Source organism: Plasmodium vinckei, assembly GCF_900681995.1.
Source record: "Plasmodium vinckei vinckei genome assembly, chromosome: PVVCY_13".
Classification (NCBI taxonomy): domain Eukaryota; phylum Apicomplexa; class Aconoidasida; order Haemosporida; family Plasmodiidae; genus Plasmodium; species Plasmodium vinckei.
In genome coordinates, this window is record NC_051305.1 from 171,193 (window position 1) to 188,863 (window position 17,671).

General features: G+C 23.9%; 4 protein-coding genes across 4 annotated transcripts; 3 read left to right on the plus strand and 1 right to left on the minus strand.

Annotated features, from left to right (window-relative positions):
* Positions 1-336: 336 nt before the first annotated feature.
* PVVCY_1300420 (cleavage and polyadenylation specificity factor subunit 3, putative) lies at positions 337-3,081 on the minus strand (the record flags this gene model as incomplete). The annotated part of the gene is made up of 1 exon (XM_008623719.1): positions 337-3,081. The coding sequence occupies one exon, from the start codon at positions 3,079-3,081 to the stop codon at positions 337-339; it is 2,745 nt and encodes a 914-aa protein (XP_008621941.1).
* Positions 3,082-4,664: 1,583 nt separating this feature from the next.
* On the plus strand, positions 4,665-5,561 carry PVVCY_1300430 (conserved protein, unknown function; the record flags this gene model as incomplete). Its single annotated transcript, XM_008623720.2, has 1 exon — positions 4,665-5,561. One exon carries the CDS (start codon positions 4,665-4,667, stop codon positions 5,559-5,561), a length of 897 nt encoding a protein of 298 aa, XP_008621942.2.
* Positions 5,562-7,014: 1,453 nt separating this feature from the next.
* PVVCY_1300440 (DNA primase small subunit, putative) lies at positions 7,015-10,412 on the plus strand (the record flags this gene model as incomplete). The annotated part of the gene is made up of 16 exons (XM_008623721.2): positions 7,015-7,078; positions 7,285-7,335; positions 7,468-7,583; positions 7,776-7,913; positions 7,995-8,077; positions 8,199-8,307; positions 8,431-8,505; positions 8,632-8,693; positions 8,842-8,951; positions 9,094-9,194; positions 9,346-9,482; positions 9,618-9,670; positions 9,772-9,840; positions 9,964-10,005; positions 10,104-10,202; positions 10,381-10,412. The coding sequence occupies 16 exons, from the start codon at positions 7,015-7,017 to the stop codon at positions 10,410-10,412; spliced, it is 1,341 nt and encodes a 446-aa protein (XP_008621943.2).
* A 3,172-nt stretch (positions 10,413-13,584) lies between these two features.
* On the plus strand, positions 13,585-16,742 carry PVVCY_1300450 (conserved Plasmodium protein, unknown function; the record flags this gene model as incomplete). The annotated part of the gene is made up of 4 exons (XM_037634708.1): positions 13,585-14,485; positions 15,101-15,421; positions 15,853-16,028; positions 16,152-16,742. The coding sequence occupies 4 exons, from the start codon at positions 13,585-13,587 to the stop codon at positions 16,740-16,742; spliced, it is 1,989 nt and encodes a 662-aa protein (XP_037490766.1).
* Between the last annotated feature and the right edge of the window lie 929 nt (positions 16,743-17,671).

The window sequence follows — 17,671 nt, forward strand, 5'->3', positions numbered from 1 at the left end:
ACATTTTTAATTTGTGAAAATGTTTCTTCAATATTTTTAAATTGTAAACTTCTTCACTTTTGTAATATACTATTTTTTATTTTAACACAAATAAAGTAGCAATAATTGACAATACAAACATGCCTATTATTAGCATGCATTTGTAAAGAGTTATATATTTAATTAATTATATAAAGTTTTTAAAATTAAGCATTATTATAAGTTATATTTATAAACAATTTTAACAAAAAAAAGAAAAAGAAAACGGTGAAAGAAAAAATCCATGGATATATGAATATACAAACAACATGAAAATATGATAGCATGCCGTTTCAACGACGTATCTATGATAATATATCAAAAACACATAGGTAGCATAGATTCTTCAATATTTCTTAAAATCTCTTTAACTTTTATTAAAACAGATTCTTCTTTGCATATAACCTCCCTATTATCCATATCAACAAACACTTGAACATCGTTGTTAGCATTATCCTTAACTTCAAATTTTAATATTTCTCCAATTTCATTAATTTTGCAAATATCATCATATTCGTTATTAGACTTTTCTTCGTTAATCGTATTTTTCATATAATCGAAAAATAAATTATCATACATTTCAAAATTTATATTTTTTCTATTGTTATTTCCCGAGTTTAAGGTCAATTCATTTTCATTTAAATCTTCTATATTCTCCTCGGCATTGCTCTTCATATTTATTTTTTTCTTTTTCTCTCCATTCAAAGCAGATTTAAGATTTTCTGTAGAATCGTTTTCACTATTTTTATTAATGCATAACAATAAAGCTTGCTTTATATCTCTTTTTAATATTCTTTCAACATTTGTATAATTTTCTTCAACAAAATCAACTATCATTTCATATATTTGGGTGTCCGTTGTATTATTACAAATTGATAAACATTTTTTATTAGATGCCATTGTATCCATAAATTCAAGGATTAAAAAATTTATGCTATCCGCAATCATATCATTAATAAGGCTTGATAGCCAATTAATTTTTATTATTTTTTCCTCTTCACAATATAATATTTTTATATCTTTAACAAAAATTATGTTATCTTCCATAAAAATATCTTCGTATACATTACTTAGAACATTATACAATGCATCTAATTTATATGGATATCTAATATTAATGGTCTGATCAATTAATGCTGTTTTTAAATTGGTATATTCATGTATATCGCTAGGAAAAACAATAACAGGGGCAGATTGCGGTTCAGATATTATTATTGCTTCTATTTCTTCTGCTTCTATTTCATCTTCGATGCCTATATCGTTTTCATCCATTTCTTCATCTATTCTTTTCAATTCAGTAGACGTGTTTTCTACATCGGGTTCTTTTTTAATAATAACATTTTCAGTAATCTCTTCTTTTTTTATAATATTTTCATTGTCATTCAAATCTTCTTGACCTTGCTCATCTTCTATTGCCTCTGCATTATCTAACTCATTTTTTTCCGCTAATTTTAGCTGATTTTTTTTTTTTAGTAATTTAATTTTTTTATTAACTTTTTTAATATGGTGAGAAAGCTTCCCTAGTGATATAACATGATCATTATGCTCAAAGTGAAAGGATACCTTTTGTAATATTTCCGGAGTAAAAACTGATAAATATTTTTTTTCATCTATTAGTTTATTTTTTAATCTATTTAATTCATTTCTATCACCATGTACTAAAACAACATTTGGGCATTTCAATTTTTCAATAAATGTTTTTGTTTGATTGAAATCAGAATGCGCACTAAATGAAATTTGTTCGAATTGACATTTCCTTTTAACTAATTTATCATTAATGGTTACAAATTCTGGTTCGGTTTTTAATTCATCTGCTAGTGTCCCTTTAATTGTATACCCAGTTATAATAACTCCGCTTTTTTTATCTGATGCAATTATATTAAAAATACTTTTTGATATTCCACTTTGAAGCATACCAGGGGACGCCATAATTACACATGGGTAATTATCTTGATATAAATAGTTTAAAATTGAATCTAATGATTTTGCATATTTTACATATTTAAAATTAAAGGGATTTTTACCTTCATTAACAATTTTTTTAATAAATTCACTACATAAATTTATATATGTTTCATAAATACATAACGATTTTGTAGCCATAGAAGAAATATAAAAAATTGGAATTTTTTGTAAATTAGGATTTCGATCCCAATGTTCTTCTAATATTAATAATATTTCTTGAGCTCTCCCTAAAGCAAAAACAGGTAATAATACCTTTCCTTTACTGTTTAATATATTAGTTAACATATTTAAAAAAATCGTCTCTCGTTTTCTTCTATTATCATGCACTTTAATACCATATGTTCCTTCACATATTAATACATGAACATCAATATTCGGAATTTCAGCTATTGGTATATGCCTATCTATCTCTCTACTGTAATCACCTGTATACAATAAACGTATATTATTAATTTCTACTAAAAACATGCATGCACCTATAACATGCCCTGCTCTATATGCAGTAAATTTTACATTTTCAAGTTCAATATTTTCGTGAAAATTAACTGTTTCAATTAATTCCATTGTAGTGTCTATATCATCATCATCATATAATACATTATTGCTATTTTCATCATTATCTCTATCAACAATATAACTATCATAATAAGCATCATCATTGTCATCATTACTAATATATCCATCATTATTTATATTATTCTCCATACCATCAGATCCATTATCTTCTAACTCCTTTTTACTTTTCATAGATTTATTTTTATTCATTAAATTCATACATTTTTCTATACGGGCATAATCACTCCATAGTAAATAACAAATGCTTTTTGTTGCTTCGGTCATAAAAACTCTCCCTTTAAACCGAGTTTTATTAATTAAATATGGCAATGCACCACTATGATCCATATGAAAATGTGTAATTAAACAGACATCAACTTTTGATATATCATATGCATCATATATAGGTAAACACCCAATCCCCATAAAAGCTGGATGTATTCCACAGTCTAGCATAATCGACGTTTTCTCACTTTCTATTATTACACATGATCTCCCTACTTCGCTAGCCCCTCCCAAACATACAATATTTATGTTACTCATTTTAAAAAAAAAATAATAGTAAAATATATAAAACTGATTAATTTCCCATATATTTGTAAGTGCCCTAAGGAGTTAATTATATCACTGCAACAAAATATTTTGCAGCAGTCTACTATTATATATTGCTTTTATATATCACAATATTTTTGTGAGTAAATAATTTTGTGCCAGAATATAATGTGCTTTTTCTTCTCATATATCGCAGGTATAATACATATTATTACCTCTATTGTGATATGAGAACTGTTATTATTATAACGCATGCAAATTTACATCTTTTTTCAATTTCAAAATCTTTATTGTTCTAAAATTGTTTATACAAAAGTATACAATACATATTCTTGCATAATCCTACTAATTGTGGTTCGTACAAAAGCTGTTTTTTACACCATTTATTTTTTATGCATTTTGTTATCTCAAATATTTTCCGATTTTTTTTATATCATCAATTATTATGATTACTTCAAAACTGTTGTGTATGTATTAATTGTAATATTTTCCTTTCATTGAATCACGCGAAATTATGCATGGATATATAGAAGTATAATGTTCTATATATTATAGAAACATAACATATGCTCATAGCAATGTTTCAATATATTTTTTTTAAAGATATACAAGTCATATATATAACTTTACATTTATACTCAATTCTCTCCATATAATTAAATGTTCCTACTAACTATCTTCCTTCATATCGGCAATTCATCATTACATATGATCTTAATTTAATTTTTACATATTTTCTTAAAAATACATTAATTATATTTTTTTATAATATTTATACATTCTATAATTTTATCATTAATAATCGTAAAAAAATCGTATATATGCATATATATACGTTTCAGGGGTGTTGCGCATATTTTCAAGCAATTAAAAAAAATAAATCTTTTTAATACCTTTTTCAATGGCTTTATAAACAAAATTATTCACCGTTTTCTTCCCTTTAAATTATGTATATAATATTTTTTTAACATTTATGTGAAAATTTTAAAAATACTTCATTAATATTTTCATTCATTTAATTTCCTATCTTAAGATGGTGAAAACCAGTAAATAAACAATTAAAGATATTATATATTGTTTTTTTATATTAATAATAATGGCATATGACATAATATATAGCTGATTCTACACAAGTATATATTTAAAAAATTCAAGTAAATATTTATATTGGAAAATTTGTATATTTTATTTTTTTATTTTAAACGAAAAACCTAAATAAGCAAGAAAATAAACATATATAATAATAATCCTTTTCATGCCTACCAAAAAAGCTATTACAAAAATATAAACAGAAAAAACAATTTTTACTAGGGCTTCACGTATTTATATTATTTTCATAGGGGAAAATTCAAATATAAAAAAGCGAATCACTTGCAAATCCAAAAAATATAACCCTGCATGATATATATTCAAGAAAAGGGATAAACATATTTAGGAAAATTATGCATAAACTTGCGAAGACGCACATATATATTAATATACTTATTAAGTTGTAAGTAAATCTCTCACAGATTTTATCATCAAGTTACCATTCATTTTTCATTGAAATATATCCAAGCGCTAACCAATAGAAAATGATGGAAAGCGAGCATCAGTCAACCGAAAATGTTGCAGAAAAGTCGCTAAAAGAAAAGGGAAGCAAAGACAAACTAGCAAAAGAAAAATTAGCCAAGGAAAAAATTGGAAAAGGCTTATATTATGAAGCTCATCAATTAATAAAATCAATTATAAATAGAAAACTGCAAAAAGATCAATTAGCTAGTTGTTTAAATATTATATTTTATTTTTCATTAAAATTTGCCAAAGTAGAACAATATGTTTTATTATGTGATTTAATGTATCAATGCTGTGTTATATTAACCGAAAATAATATCGAATTCGATTTACATTATGCCGATAAAATAATAGAAATATTTAAAAAATGCCCACCTAATTCTACAGAAGAAAAATATAAATTTATGAACAAATGCATTTTATGGTCAACAGATGATGATCATATATTTGGCTATTTAGAATTTCATAGAGCGATGGGAAATTCATATTTTGAAGATAAAAAATATAGTTTAGCTCATAATCATTATCTATACCTTGATGATAATGAAATGCTGTATAATATAATATCTTGCTGGAGAAAAGAAGCATATCCTAGTGAATATAATTTTTTTATTCTAAGAACAACATTATGCTTAATTGTACTATATAAGATAGAACAAGCATTGGAACTTATCGAAAAATTTGAAAAAAATCTCGATAAAAAAGATGTTCCATTGCCTGTTCAGGTAGCTTACTTAATTACTTGCTCATGTCTATATAAAAATGAACTTTTATATGAAGATATTAAGTACAAATACAGACTTATATTAAATTATGACCCCAAATTTCAAAAATATATTCAAATGATTGACGATGATATATTTAAAAAAAAAAAGAACGATTTTTTAAGTATTTTTCAAAATATGCTTGGCGGATAATATTAACCCGGATTAATTTTATTTCGTATAGAAATCTATTATATGCAGCTTTATGTATGCTCATATGATTATACCCCCACAAATGTCAACAATATTTACACTCTACACAATGTTTCCTTTTTTGAGGGTGAAAATATAATTAATATCCTTTATAAAAAGTTATATATCGATCTCAATTTATTTAATTATGTTATTTTTTGGTGCACACAATCTATATGTAAAGTTCCCGAATCATATTATTTTTTTTAACGTTTAAATTTGATTATTTTATCCCAATGTTATATATGCATGACGCTTGGATTTTTCATTTTTTTTCATTTTTTTTATATTAAATACAAATGCAAGCTGTGCCACAATCTTCCATTTTATTTGTGTCATTGTGGCCTATATAAAATCTTCTATTTTTGGATGATATGTTTTAAATTCATTCAAATTTATACATTTCATAACAACATAAACACCTCTTCTTTGTATTTATAATATTAAAATATTTGTAAACAAAAAGATGCACTTCATTTCCCGTAGGAAGTAGTGTATGCTACCTTTTTAGTCCCATCATTTTAAATCCAAAAATAAAAATGCTATTCAGATAATAAAATCATAAAATATGTATAATTCAATATGGCAGATATTTGTTATAGGTCTACTTCAATTTCTCCATACTATTTCTTTGATCAATCTTTGGAGAAAATATATATTTGCCGTTATATTGATTATGCAAAATTACATATTGTATATCCTCTTTATTTTGTCATTACTTTATTATTACTTTTGTATTAGTTGAATGACATCTTATTAATTTTTTATTTTATTATTGTATTTTTATCCTTTTTTTATTTCTTCATTATAGGTCTCAATACATTTAAAAATTGTATACACACATTATAATGTGTGATATGCCCATTTTCGTAATCTGCACATCATAATTTTCTAATATACATCATAAAGGCATATTATTTAAAATATGCAAAAATTAACAATTATATTATTACTATAAAGTATTTTAATACTTATAAACTCTTAAAATAAGAGCATTAAAATATTAGAAAAATAAAATACACTGAAAAATACTTGTATGCATATATTACATACTAATTTATAATTTAAAAAAGCCATAACATTTTTTTTATTTATACTTACAAATAATATTTATTATGAAATTATAATTAAATTATAAAAGCTGAATATTGCAAAGAAATAATTTGTTCGAAAAAATTTTGTATAAGCTCTTGCTTCATTCGCAAAATACAGAAATCTGCATAGCTTTCCCATTGATTCTGAAATTTGTGTAATTATATCAATCCACCTTATTATATATATGTGTGCTTATATATATAATTGCATAAATCTCAATGACTTGCAAAAGCCAAAGGATTTAATAAAGAATAATATTCCACGATTCTTACATAATTTTTCTCTAATTGGGAGAAAATAAAAGAAAATCATCTTTAAAATGGAAATTTTACAAGAAATAAAAGATTCCACAGTTAATGAAACGGATTTAATCTTTTATTACCGTTAGTAAAATATAATACACCATTTATATAAAAATATGTGATTGAAATAATATATCCAAATGATAACCCAATGTATAAATAAACAATATGTTTGTTTCCTTTACCCTATATCACACAAAATAAAACATTATCGTAATATGTCTATAGTTTTTGTTGCTTATCCATTTAATTATTTATTTTTTTTTTTCTCGGGTGTTAATTAACAGGAAACTTATGTCCTATTACCGATTTATGTAATTGGCTAAACTACAAGAATGGTAACAAGATAAACCCCCCCAATACATAATAAAAAAACATATTAACTTGACCATATAAATTCATATATAAAAAGTTGCTTCAACACCTTAACACACATTATTATTTTTAATATATTTTATTTTTGAACAAAGACAACAATGGAAAATATACTCGATTAAACGATCCGAATTTTTTTTCCAAAAGAGAATTTTCTTTTACTTGTAAAAAAAGTGATCAAGGGAAAGAAGAAATATATATGAGATGGCTGGTAAAAAATCAAAATAATACAAACTTATTTCTTTCCTTTTTAAGTTTTATTTTTTCCCAAATCGCTGCATTATTTACCTTAAAATATTGCTTACTATCTATATTTTTCCCTCAATATATTTCTCGTTTATTCTTTATTTTCAACTTATACTTGTTCTAAATCTTCTCGATTAATATTCCAATCATTTTGTAGTCATTCAACAGCGCCAATGAATTTAAAGATAAACTCCTTTCAAATTTTGTCCCAATTAAATTCGATATAGGAGCAGTATATAATTATCCTGTTTCCCAAAAAGATCAAAAAGGCGATTTATTTCGTCCTATTCAAAAGGTAAAATAGGTCAGTGTTTTTTATTTATATTCATTTTTATTTTTACTACATTTCTTATTTTTTATTATTATTTTAATATAGGAATTAATATTCGATATTGATATGAACGATTATGATGATATAAGAACATGCTGTTCAGATAAAAAAGTTTGCAAGCTCTGCTGGTATGCATACATAAATATAAATATATAACGGCATCCTATTCAATCTGCTTATTACTAGTAATAGTTAATAGTATACCATCTTTTATTTTATTAACATTTTTTTATGCTATGAATTATATAGGAAGTTTCTAACTATAGCAATAGTTTTATTAGATACAGCCCTAAGAGAAGATTTTGCTTTTCAAAATATATTATGGGTTTATTCAGGAAGACGTGGAATACATTGCTGGGTATATAGATACTTTCATCATATTAAAAAAAATATAAAAAACAAAATTATATCATCCTACATATGCTGCATATGTCTATCCACATTTTCTTGTTTTAAATTATGGTGTTATTTGCTTCCATAGGTTTGTGATGAATCATGCAGACACTACACAACTGATGCTCGAGCAGCCCTTGCTGATTATTTAAACATATTATCAGTAATAAAAAATGCAAAAATATAATTTTACTGTGATATAATATTGTAGTAAACCTAGCAGTCTTCTCCGTTTGAATGAAATATCAATTGTGTGTGTATATAATCAATTTTAATTTCTTTTCAACAGGGATCAGACACGAAAAAAAAAAAAGTATCTATATGGGGGAAAGAAAAATACCCAATGCTTGAGTAACATAAAAAAAATAACATTTCATAACCAAATGGTGTAAAATTTATTTATATAAATAATGCATAAATTATCATGAAACCAACTACATGAAATGCGATAGATACAGCTTTACGAGAAAAAAAATTAAATAAAAATCACCATTTTTAGGCGAGCATTTGATATTTGCTATAAATATTTTGACGTACTTTTGGAAGAACAAGATTTTTTCAAAAAAGGATCTCCTCATGTTCAAAAAATATTTGACTATTTGCCTTACAGTAATAATGAACCTACACATATTTCGTTAAACATCCTATACTTATTTTGTCTTATTCTATTTATATATCAATATAATTACATGCCTATATATACACTTTATTATATTCACATATTTTTTTATACTGTTTGAAAACTTTAAAGCGTCTGGAAAAAATGCAGATCCCGTGAAAACCACAAGAGTTAACGAATTCAAGGAATTTGTTGATAATAACAACTTTAATTCTAAGCAATTATTCGAAAAGGTAATTATCAGATCTTAATTTTAGAAAGTTAATAAATTCAGAAACAATATTTATATGGATCTTTGTAAAATGCATATAACACATGTGAAAAAGAAAAATATACACTTTTCATATAAAATATTTACATGCCATATTTTATTCCTTTTTATAGTTAAGTGTAATTTATGGATTTTCAGTTCCTATAAATTATTTTAAAAAAAAAGAAGCAAATCAAAACCCTGTAATTCCATCATACATAAAAGAAATAGTCTTTCATTTTACATACCCAAGACTTGATATAAATGTCAGGTAATTGCTTCTTCTTTATTCAGAACAATGCATTTAATAATTAGTTTTTTTCATATTAAAATGAATGGATTTTATGAACACCACACCAAATGCTTTCTACATAGTTACATATATGTATATATAACCACTTTTTAGCAAGGAAATTAATCACTTATTGAAGAGCCCATTTTGTATTCACAATGGAACAGGTTATATACTTAAAAGGATATTAAATATATTATTTTTTTAAAAATATACATAAATGCGCGCAATACCTAATAATTTACCATTTATATCTTTTTTATAATAGGGAGAGTATGTGTTCCTTTGGATATAAAACAAATTAACAAATTTAACCCTCAATTAGTGCCAACATTAAGTAAGTTCATTATTATTATTAATAATAGTAATAACAATATCAGGGAAAATAATTTTTATTTACGTAATTATAATTTCTAATACATTCTTTATTTGTACATATATTTTATCCTAATCATTGCAGAGTTGCTTCGAGAGCAGTTTGATGATCCACAAAATTCACATAGTATATTTAAATATATTAAAACTTATAAATAACAAATATTATGTATATCTTTTGCAGCATTAATACATTATTATTTTTATCCTTTATTATATTTTTAGTTGATACAGAATATAGGACTTCTTTGAAATCTTATGTAGATTATTTTCGCCATAACTTTGTTGAAAATATATTGTTATCATGCGTAGAAAAAAGAAGAAGTAAAAATAATATATTATCATGCATGAGCATATATAATATGCAGTAATGTGCTCATTATATGAATAATTTCATATACTAAAAAATATTTTTTCAATATTTTTTAATATATATATATAGCGTAGCTAATATGCATATAATAATATACATACGCACTATATTTTCCCGTTTTTACAATAGGAATGAGCGAAGGCCCCAATGCTGCCAATTAATGAATGCCTTAAAAAATTAAATAAAAGCAATAAATAAGCTTATATATTTTGTGCTTATATTTTATGCCTTAAGAATAATTAATTTATAAATTTTTTTAAAAACACATACACACAAATTTATAACTCATTTTAATGGTAGTATATCCTACTTTAATATTAATCCGATTGCCCATAAAATACCCTTTTATTTATTTACTACTTTTTTTTACTATTTATTTTTTGTTTTCTTTTATAAACCGTCAAGCTCGATATATTATTTTATAAAATATTATTAAACCTATTCTATATTATTTAAAAAGAAAAAAAATTGATATAAATTTCTAATATTTTCCAGTAGCTCATCAGTTATGAAAATGGTATTGCCTTTAAAATATAATTAATCCAGGGTTGTATTTCTTAGTTCCCATGCTTCTGCATTGAAAGTCATACAATAAAAATATAATAAATATATTTAGGCATACTATTAATTCGACGGTGTGTTTTTATTCATGTTATCAAAATGGGGGTAGGCTATGTATTCATTTCATAATTTCGAGGTAAAATGAAAATTGGAATATTCCAAATAATATCATCCCCCTATCATTGGCAAGCTAAAAAGTATGCCGTTATATAGTTATTGGTTATTTTTTATTAATTATGGTTTAAAAAATATATGCATTTCACCATTACGCCAAAGTATAATATTCCTAAAATTACCTTTGTCTATCACTTGGTGTGTTTGAAATCAATAAGAAACAAAAAAATTGTATTTATTCATATTTTTACAAAATAATATTATTTGTAATTACTATTTTTAAAATTCACCGAAATGTTGCCCAAATCAATTGGTTCACATATTCGATCAGCTATCTATGTTCCTCATTTTATTAGATGCATGTATAAATTTTTATAAGCGAACATATATAAATTTAGAAAAAGAATCGGCTTATATCTTACCTTTTCATTCATTTCAAAATATGAAATCAATATAAAGTTCGAAATAGCCCCAAAAATAAAAAAAAAAAATTCACCCCCCCATCCCCACATTTTCTTTCTATTTTTTATTTTGGTTACGTATATATTGGGTTTTTCAGTTTATTTTAATTTTATTATTATTATTTTCTATTTTCATAAATTTTTCTTTCATTATTTTTCTCTTTTTCTTTTTTCCGAAGTTTATATTTAACCCAATGTAATAATTCAGCATTTTATTTTTCCCCCCTCAAATATCTATTATATCACTGATTAAATACATATAATTTTTCTTCTTTTTAAATTTTATTTTTAATTTATATTAAATTTAAATAATTTATTTTCATTAAAAATAATTACCAAATAAGCACATATAGTGCAAAAATAAGTATGTAAATATATAGGCCATACCCTGCATCAGAATGCATGAAAATATACGCTCGTTTTATGCACTCCTGCCCTTTTATTTCATTAAAAATTAAATTATTTGATTTATTGGAGATAATTTAATATGAGCACCACAAAAAATCACTTCAAACGGTTAAATAATCCATGAAAACCATATAGACAAGTATTAATGTGCCATACCGGCGTGATAATTAGATAGGTATTTTTCACTCATTTTGGGGCCCCTAGTTTTGTAAATAAGTAAATAAATTATAAGTATAATCCGAATAATCAAAGACGATTCAAATGAAGCGGCCTGAATGGCTAAATATAGGCCATTTCACGTCTAGTAGACCCCATGGGTCTGATTCCCCGCAGTATTAGAATTTTTCATATTTGAACTACAGACAACATATTTTCCCACTTTTCTTTGACTTTTAATCACTCTATAATCGATTTAATCCGTTCAAAAAACGTCTATATCGTCTATGTAACTGTAGCAAATCGTTTAAACTTGATAAATGGTCAATCTAATGAGTAAAATAAAAAAATTATCAGGTCTGCATCTATTATGGGTGTTGTCTGGTTGATCCAAGATTTTGGTTGCAGAAAATTTAGAATTTTTCGTACAAAAACAACGTTTTTTTATGAATTTTTGCTCAAAATTATTAATTTTATTTATTATTTATTAATTTTTTAACTGAAAAATTTAAAAAAAATGGTAAATATCCGCATTTTATTATGATTATTTCCCCTAATATTTAATATTAAACAAATATATTTCCCCAAAAAAAAACGAAATTTTCGATTATATTTATAATTTTATAATTATAAAACAATTAATTTATCATTAATTAACAATTATCTCTTTTTTACTTTCTTTCTTTTTTTTTTTTTTTATATATTTTATAGTTTATTGCGTGTTTTTTTTATTTAAACCGGTGAATTTCTTAAAAAACTCAATAAAAAGCGTTGTAAAAAGCGTAAATATATAAATATTCTTTAATTTATACATAATTGAACTATCTTATATAAAAATACATGATAAATTCATTGATTTTTGACTTATGATTCATTATCTTTCCATTGATAAATTCATATAAAAGGCATCTAATATATATATATATTAGACTATTGGAGAACAACACTATACATATAAATCTATTATAAAACACACAATAAAACATACAAAAAAAAGTTACATCTTTCTAATCACAAAGATTTTTCTTTAACGTTATTTAAACTTATAAGGTGAGTATGACAAATATTTAAATGTACTGTTTATATTTTGTAAATGTCTATGTTTATATGTCCATTATCAATAATATACTTTAAAATTTTTTAACAATACACTTTATATATACAATATTATTTTTATGCTCAAACGATTTTATTTCTTTATTTGTGCTCTGAAATATTTGCTTATAAAGATTTCAAATCAATAACTATCTTATACGATGTAATATTGATTCTGGGATCTATCATTAATTGACTTATTGACCTTAAATAATAATATTGCATCTATTTGTCTTTCTTTAATTTTCTCTTTTTTATATACAAAAAATTACGTTTTCTTTAGTCTAAATTTATTTTCAGATTATATTTCTCACTTTGCATATTTTATTCTATATAGGCATTTTTTATTAAAGGAAAATTGGTACACTATATATTTATACCATTTATAAATATAGAAGCTTATATTGTACGTATATATGTACACATATTATTTTTTTTGCAAATATTATATTTAAATACTATAATTAATTTTTAAAAAATCAAGTAAAATTTATTGTTCCCTACTAAAAACATTAAAATTTTAAGATACATATATATAATGAATAGCGAAAAGTATACTTCTGAGTACAATAATATGGACAGAAATTATACTGAAACACGAAGGAAAGACGCATACGATAATTATAACTCTGGTATGTGTCCTACCCCCATTGGAAATTTTCCTGAAGATATGTTTCTACACGGCCCATTAAAAGGAATATCTGATTATAATAATTCTAACTATGCAAATTATAGTAATCCGAATATATCAGAAAATTTTACTTATAATCCTAATTCCTATATCCAATATAATGATCTCTTCAAAAAAAATAATACAGGAGAATCTATGAAAATTCGATCTCGTCCAAACAAAGAAAAATTGTATTATGTAAGAAGTGAAAATGAAATTGAACATGATGAACCCATTTGTCTAAGAAATAACATATTCGAAATAAATAACAGCTTATGTAAGGCATATCAAAAAAATGATTTTATGAAAATAAATCCAAACATAAAAAGAGTGTTAAAAAAAAAATCTAATGTAAATGAGAAATATAATAAAATTAAGAAAGACATATTGCTTACAGGTGATCTATATTTAAAAAGCTTCAATAAGTATTATCCATGCAATTGCTTAAATGTTTACAAAGAAATATATAAAAATACAAAATATGATATTTCTGATTTAAAGCAAGTACACACTGATTTGATTTATTTAATATTAAAATATTTATATTACGAAAGAATATTACCTGAAGCTAATGAAATTAAAAGAAAAATCAACAAGTATTTTCCTGATTGTGCTGTTTTAAATAATAATTTTATAAATATATGTAGAGAAGATCCATATAAGAAATTTGAAATATATCGATCCAATGCTTATGAAAAAGACTTAAAAAAAGGAAAAATAATTTATAAAAAGCCACTTAACAATGAAAATATTTGCATATATTTAAGAGGTGTTCCACGAGATTTTTTTATTAACCCCAATGATGATAATGAAAATATTTCTTTGTATATACCATTAATCTTTATTCATATAATTGATAGATTTAGGATTCAATCAAGTAAGAATTAATAATAATATACATCTTTATATATGCATATATTATGTACAAATGTATGATTCCCTTTTTTGGTTTTAATATGTCTTCATATATATAAGGAATATGATTCACAAAAAGTTGCTTCTTAAAAAAAGTCCTACCCAAAAAATATGTCTATTCTTATTTATAATATATACTAATATTTAATTCCGTTATTTTTGTTCCTTCCATGCATAATAAATTATTGTTTTACTCAATCCAATAAAATTCATTTTTTATGATTCATGATGGAATACACTATGCTATGGTGCATGTTTTAAATTTGTATATTCCTTTATCACATGTATATGCATATTTCTTCTCAATATTATAATTCTTGATGTTTTGGTTCTCTTTATATAATATTTTTGTATATACAACAATGTAGTTGCGCCCTTCAATATATCTATATTAATTTAGTGTTTGTGCATATTATATGATAATCTGTATTTTATTATATTAAAATGTATTTAATATTTTGTTATATAGGCGATAATAATCACAAAGGGGGAAGATATATTTTAGCTGAAACACTAAAGCATACAGGCCCATATATTTTTAGAACTATGAAATTAGGAAGGATAATTCACATACTACAAAAATGTATTGATCTAAACATTTTATCATATTTCAACAATAATATAATACCAATATTTACATCAATGTCTATTTCAAAAACATATATTTCAAAAATGCACGTAAACCAAACCCCGGCATTAAAAAATCACAAAGAACAATCAATAAATTTAATCAAAAATAGAATAAGGTCTTTATTATATAGTTATTCAGAGGATAAATCCAAAACAAAAGGTTATACATCATATATTACGCATCTTATATGCAAGTAGTTAAAGAAAATATAATAAAACACATTTTTATAAAATGAATTTTTGTAGTCATATATTTAAAATAAAATTGTAGTTTTAATCAAAATCAATTTAAAAAATGTAGTATAAAAGTATGCGGGATAATAAGTTCAATACATTTATTGAATTTATAGCATATTCCCCACAATAGGCATCATATTCTATTAATAAATGTAGTAGTAGCAGTAATAGTAGTTGTATCTGTAAATATATAAAGGCAATGTATGCAAAATAAATGAAATTTGAATTACACAATATATAATACTAATAAGTTTAATATCTATAAAACCGTTGTATTCTTCAATGTGTAAATAAAATATTCGTAAAAATAAATCAAACAAACAATTTATACTTTTCTTTGATTTTTTATCTTAGGGTTTTCTCTCAGTAGGCTTCCATTAATATATAAAAATGTTTATAAGGAAAATATAAATATAGATCAAATAGGATATTCAAAATTAACGGAATTTATAAATAATGAAATGAGCGATATTTGCTTTATTTCAACACAACATAAATTCCAATGTATATTACTCCCAGTTATGGAAGATGTGCGTTAAAAAAAACGAACAAATAAAATATATATAATGTGTGCATTATTTGCATGCAGGTAAAATAGTTCTACATACGTGGGAAATACATATATCCCTCATTTCTTTTCATATTATTTTTAGGAACAAAAACATAGAGATAAAAATTCAAAGTTAAAAAAAGAGATTGAAATAAAAAGATCGCTAGAGTATATAAAAAATTATCAATGGGAAAGGTGTATTTCCTTTTTGCATACCTTAGATCGCTTAAAAAATACACATCCCAATTTTGAGCTTGAATATAGCATGACTAATAATACTACTCTCGATGAATTAATGAATGATCCTTTTTTTTGTGATTATAAAAATAATGATCAAAATTCTATTAATGAAGACAATACACCGCCATTGTTATTGCCTCTTGATGTATTTAATTTGCCATCGTCTTATGACATGTACAATTCATATTTCAAATCGAATTCGTACTATAGTAAGGATGAAACTGATGATACATCGGCTATTCAATTTTTAGATACCTCGCAAAATAAATTTGATATCATATGTGATTTTCAAAAATATGAAAATACAAGCATATCTATTGAAGAGCCAATAAATATAAATAACATGCATATACACTCCCCATCATCTTACGATGTTTTCAATTCTTTATTTAATGATAATACAGAGAATCCCTTAATTGATAGGAGGTGTCAAATTAAAGGATTCAGCTATTAAATGTTTATGCCTTTGGGCAATGCATTTTTTGCTGTGTAAAAATTAATATGACAAATTAACTTATATGAAACCCTATTCAATATAGGAAAAACGTCACAACATATAACCCATGCATACTGTAGTGTTTTTAGTTTATTTCTACGAAAAACAATACACTTATACATATATGGAATTGCAATTTCGTATATTGACTTGAAGTTTGATAAAAACTTCAAGCATTACTTTTCGTATTTATAATCATGTGATCATTTAATTCCTTTTTCTTTTTTCCACTTACATATGTGTATAAATTGTGGAATAAGTAAAACACACATTTTATATACTTTAATAATAACATATAACTATATAGATCGTAGTAAACATATAATATACTGTTTAAAATTATATGAAGAAAATACTATGTTGCATTAGTACTTTTTGTATGAATAAATCCTTAACCAATTGTAATAATTTCGGAATAACAAATATTTTTTTAAAATTTAGCTATTTATTTTGTTCTATATTTAAATTAACAACATATTCATATCGAATAAAATATACACATTCATGTTTATAGCACCTCAAATTGTCTCAACTATTAATTTTATATGTATATTATTTATTCATTTGGTTGAAACATACTTAAAGGCGTAGCGATATTTTTCCTAAACACGTAAATGTTTTAAGATTAATAGAATAAATATTTATATAAAGTAAAATTGTCCCAATATATTTATTATTTGGATTAAGAATAGCAACTTGTGTCATTTCGAAAAAAGTGATAGATCATTAGTGTGGCAATGAAATCACATTTATATACCAAATTTAATCACTTTTAAATCTGTTACATATATGTATAATTTCTTTGGCTTATATCTCATAATTATTAAAATAATTAAGTAGATACATACACATCTTATAATAAATAAAAATTAACAATAATGATGCAT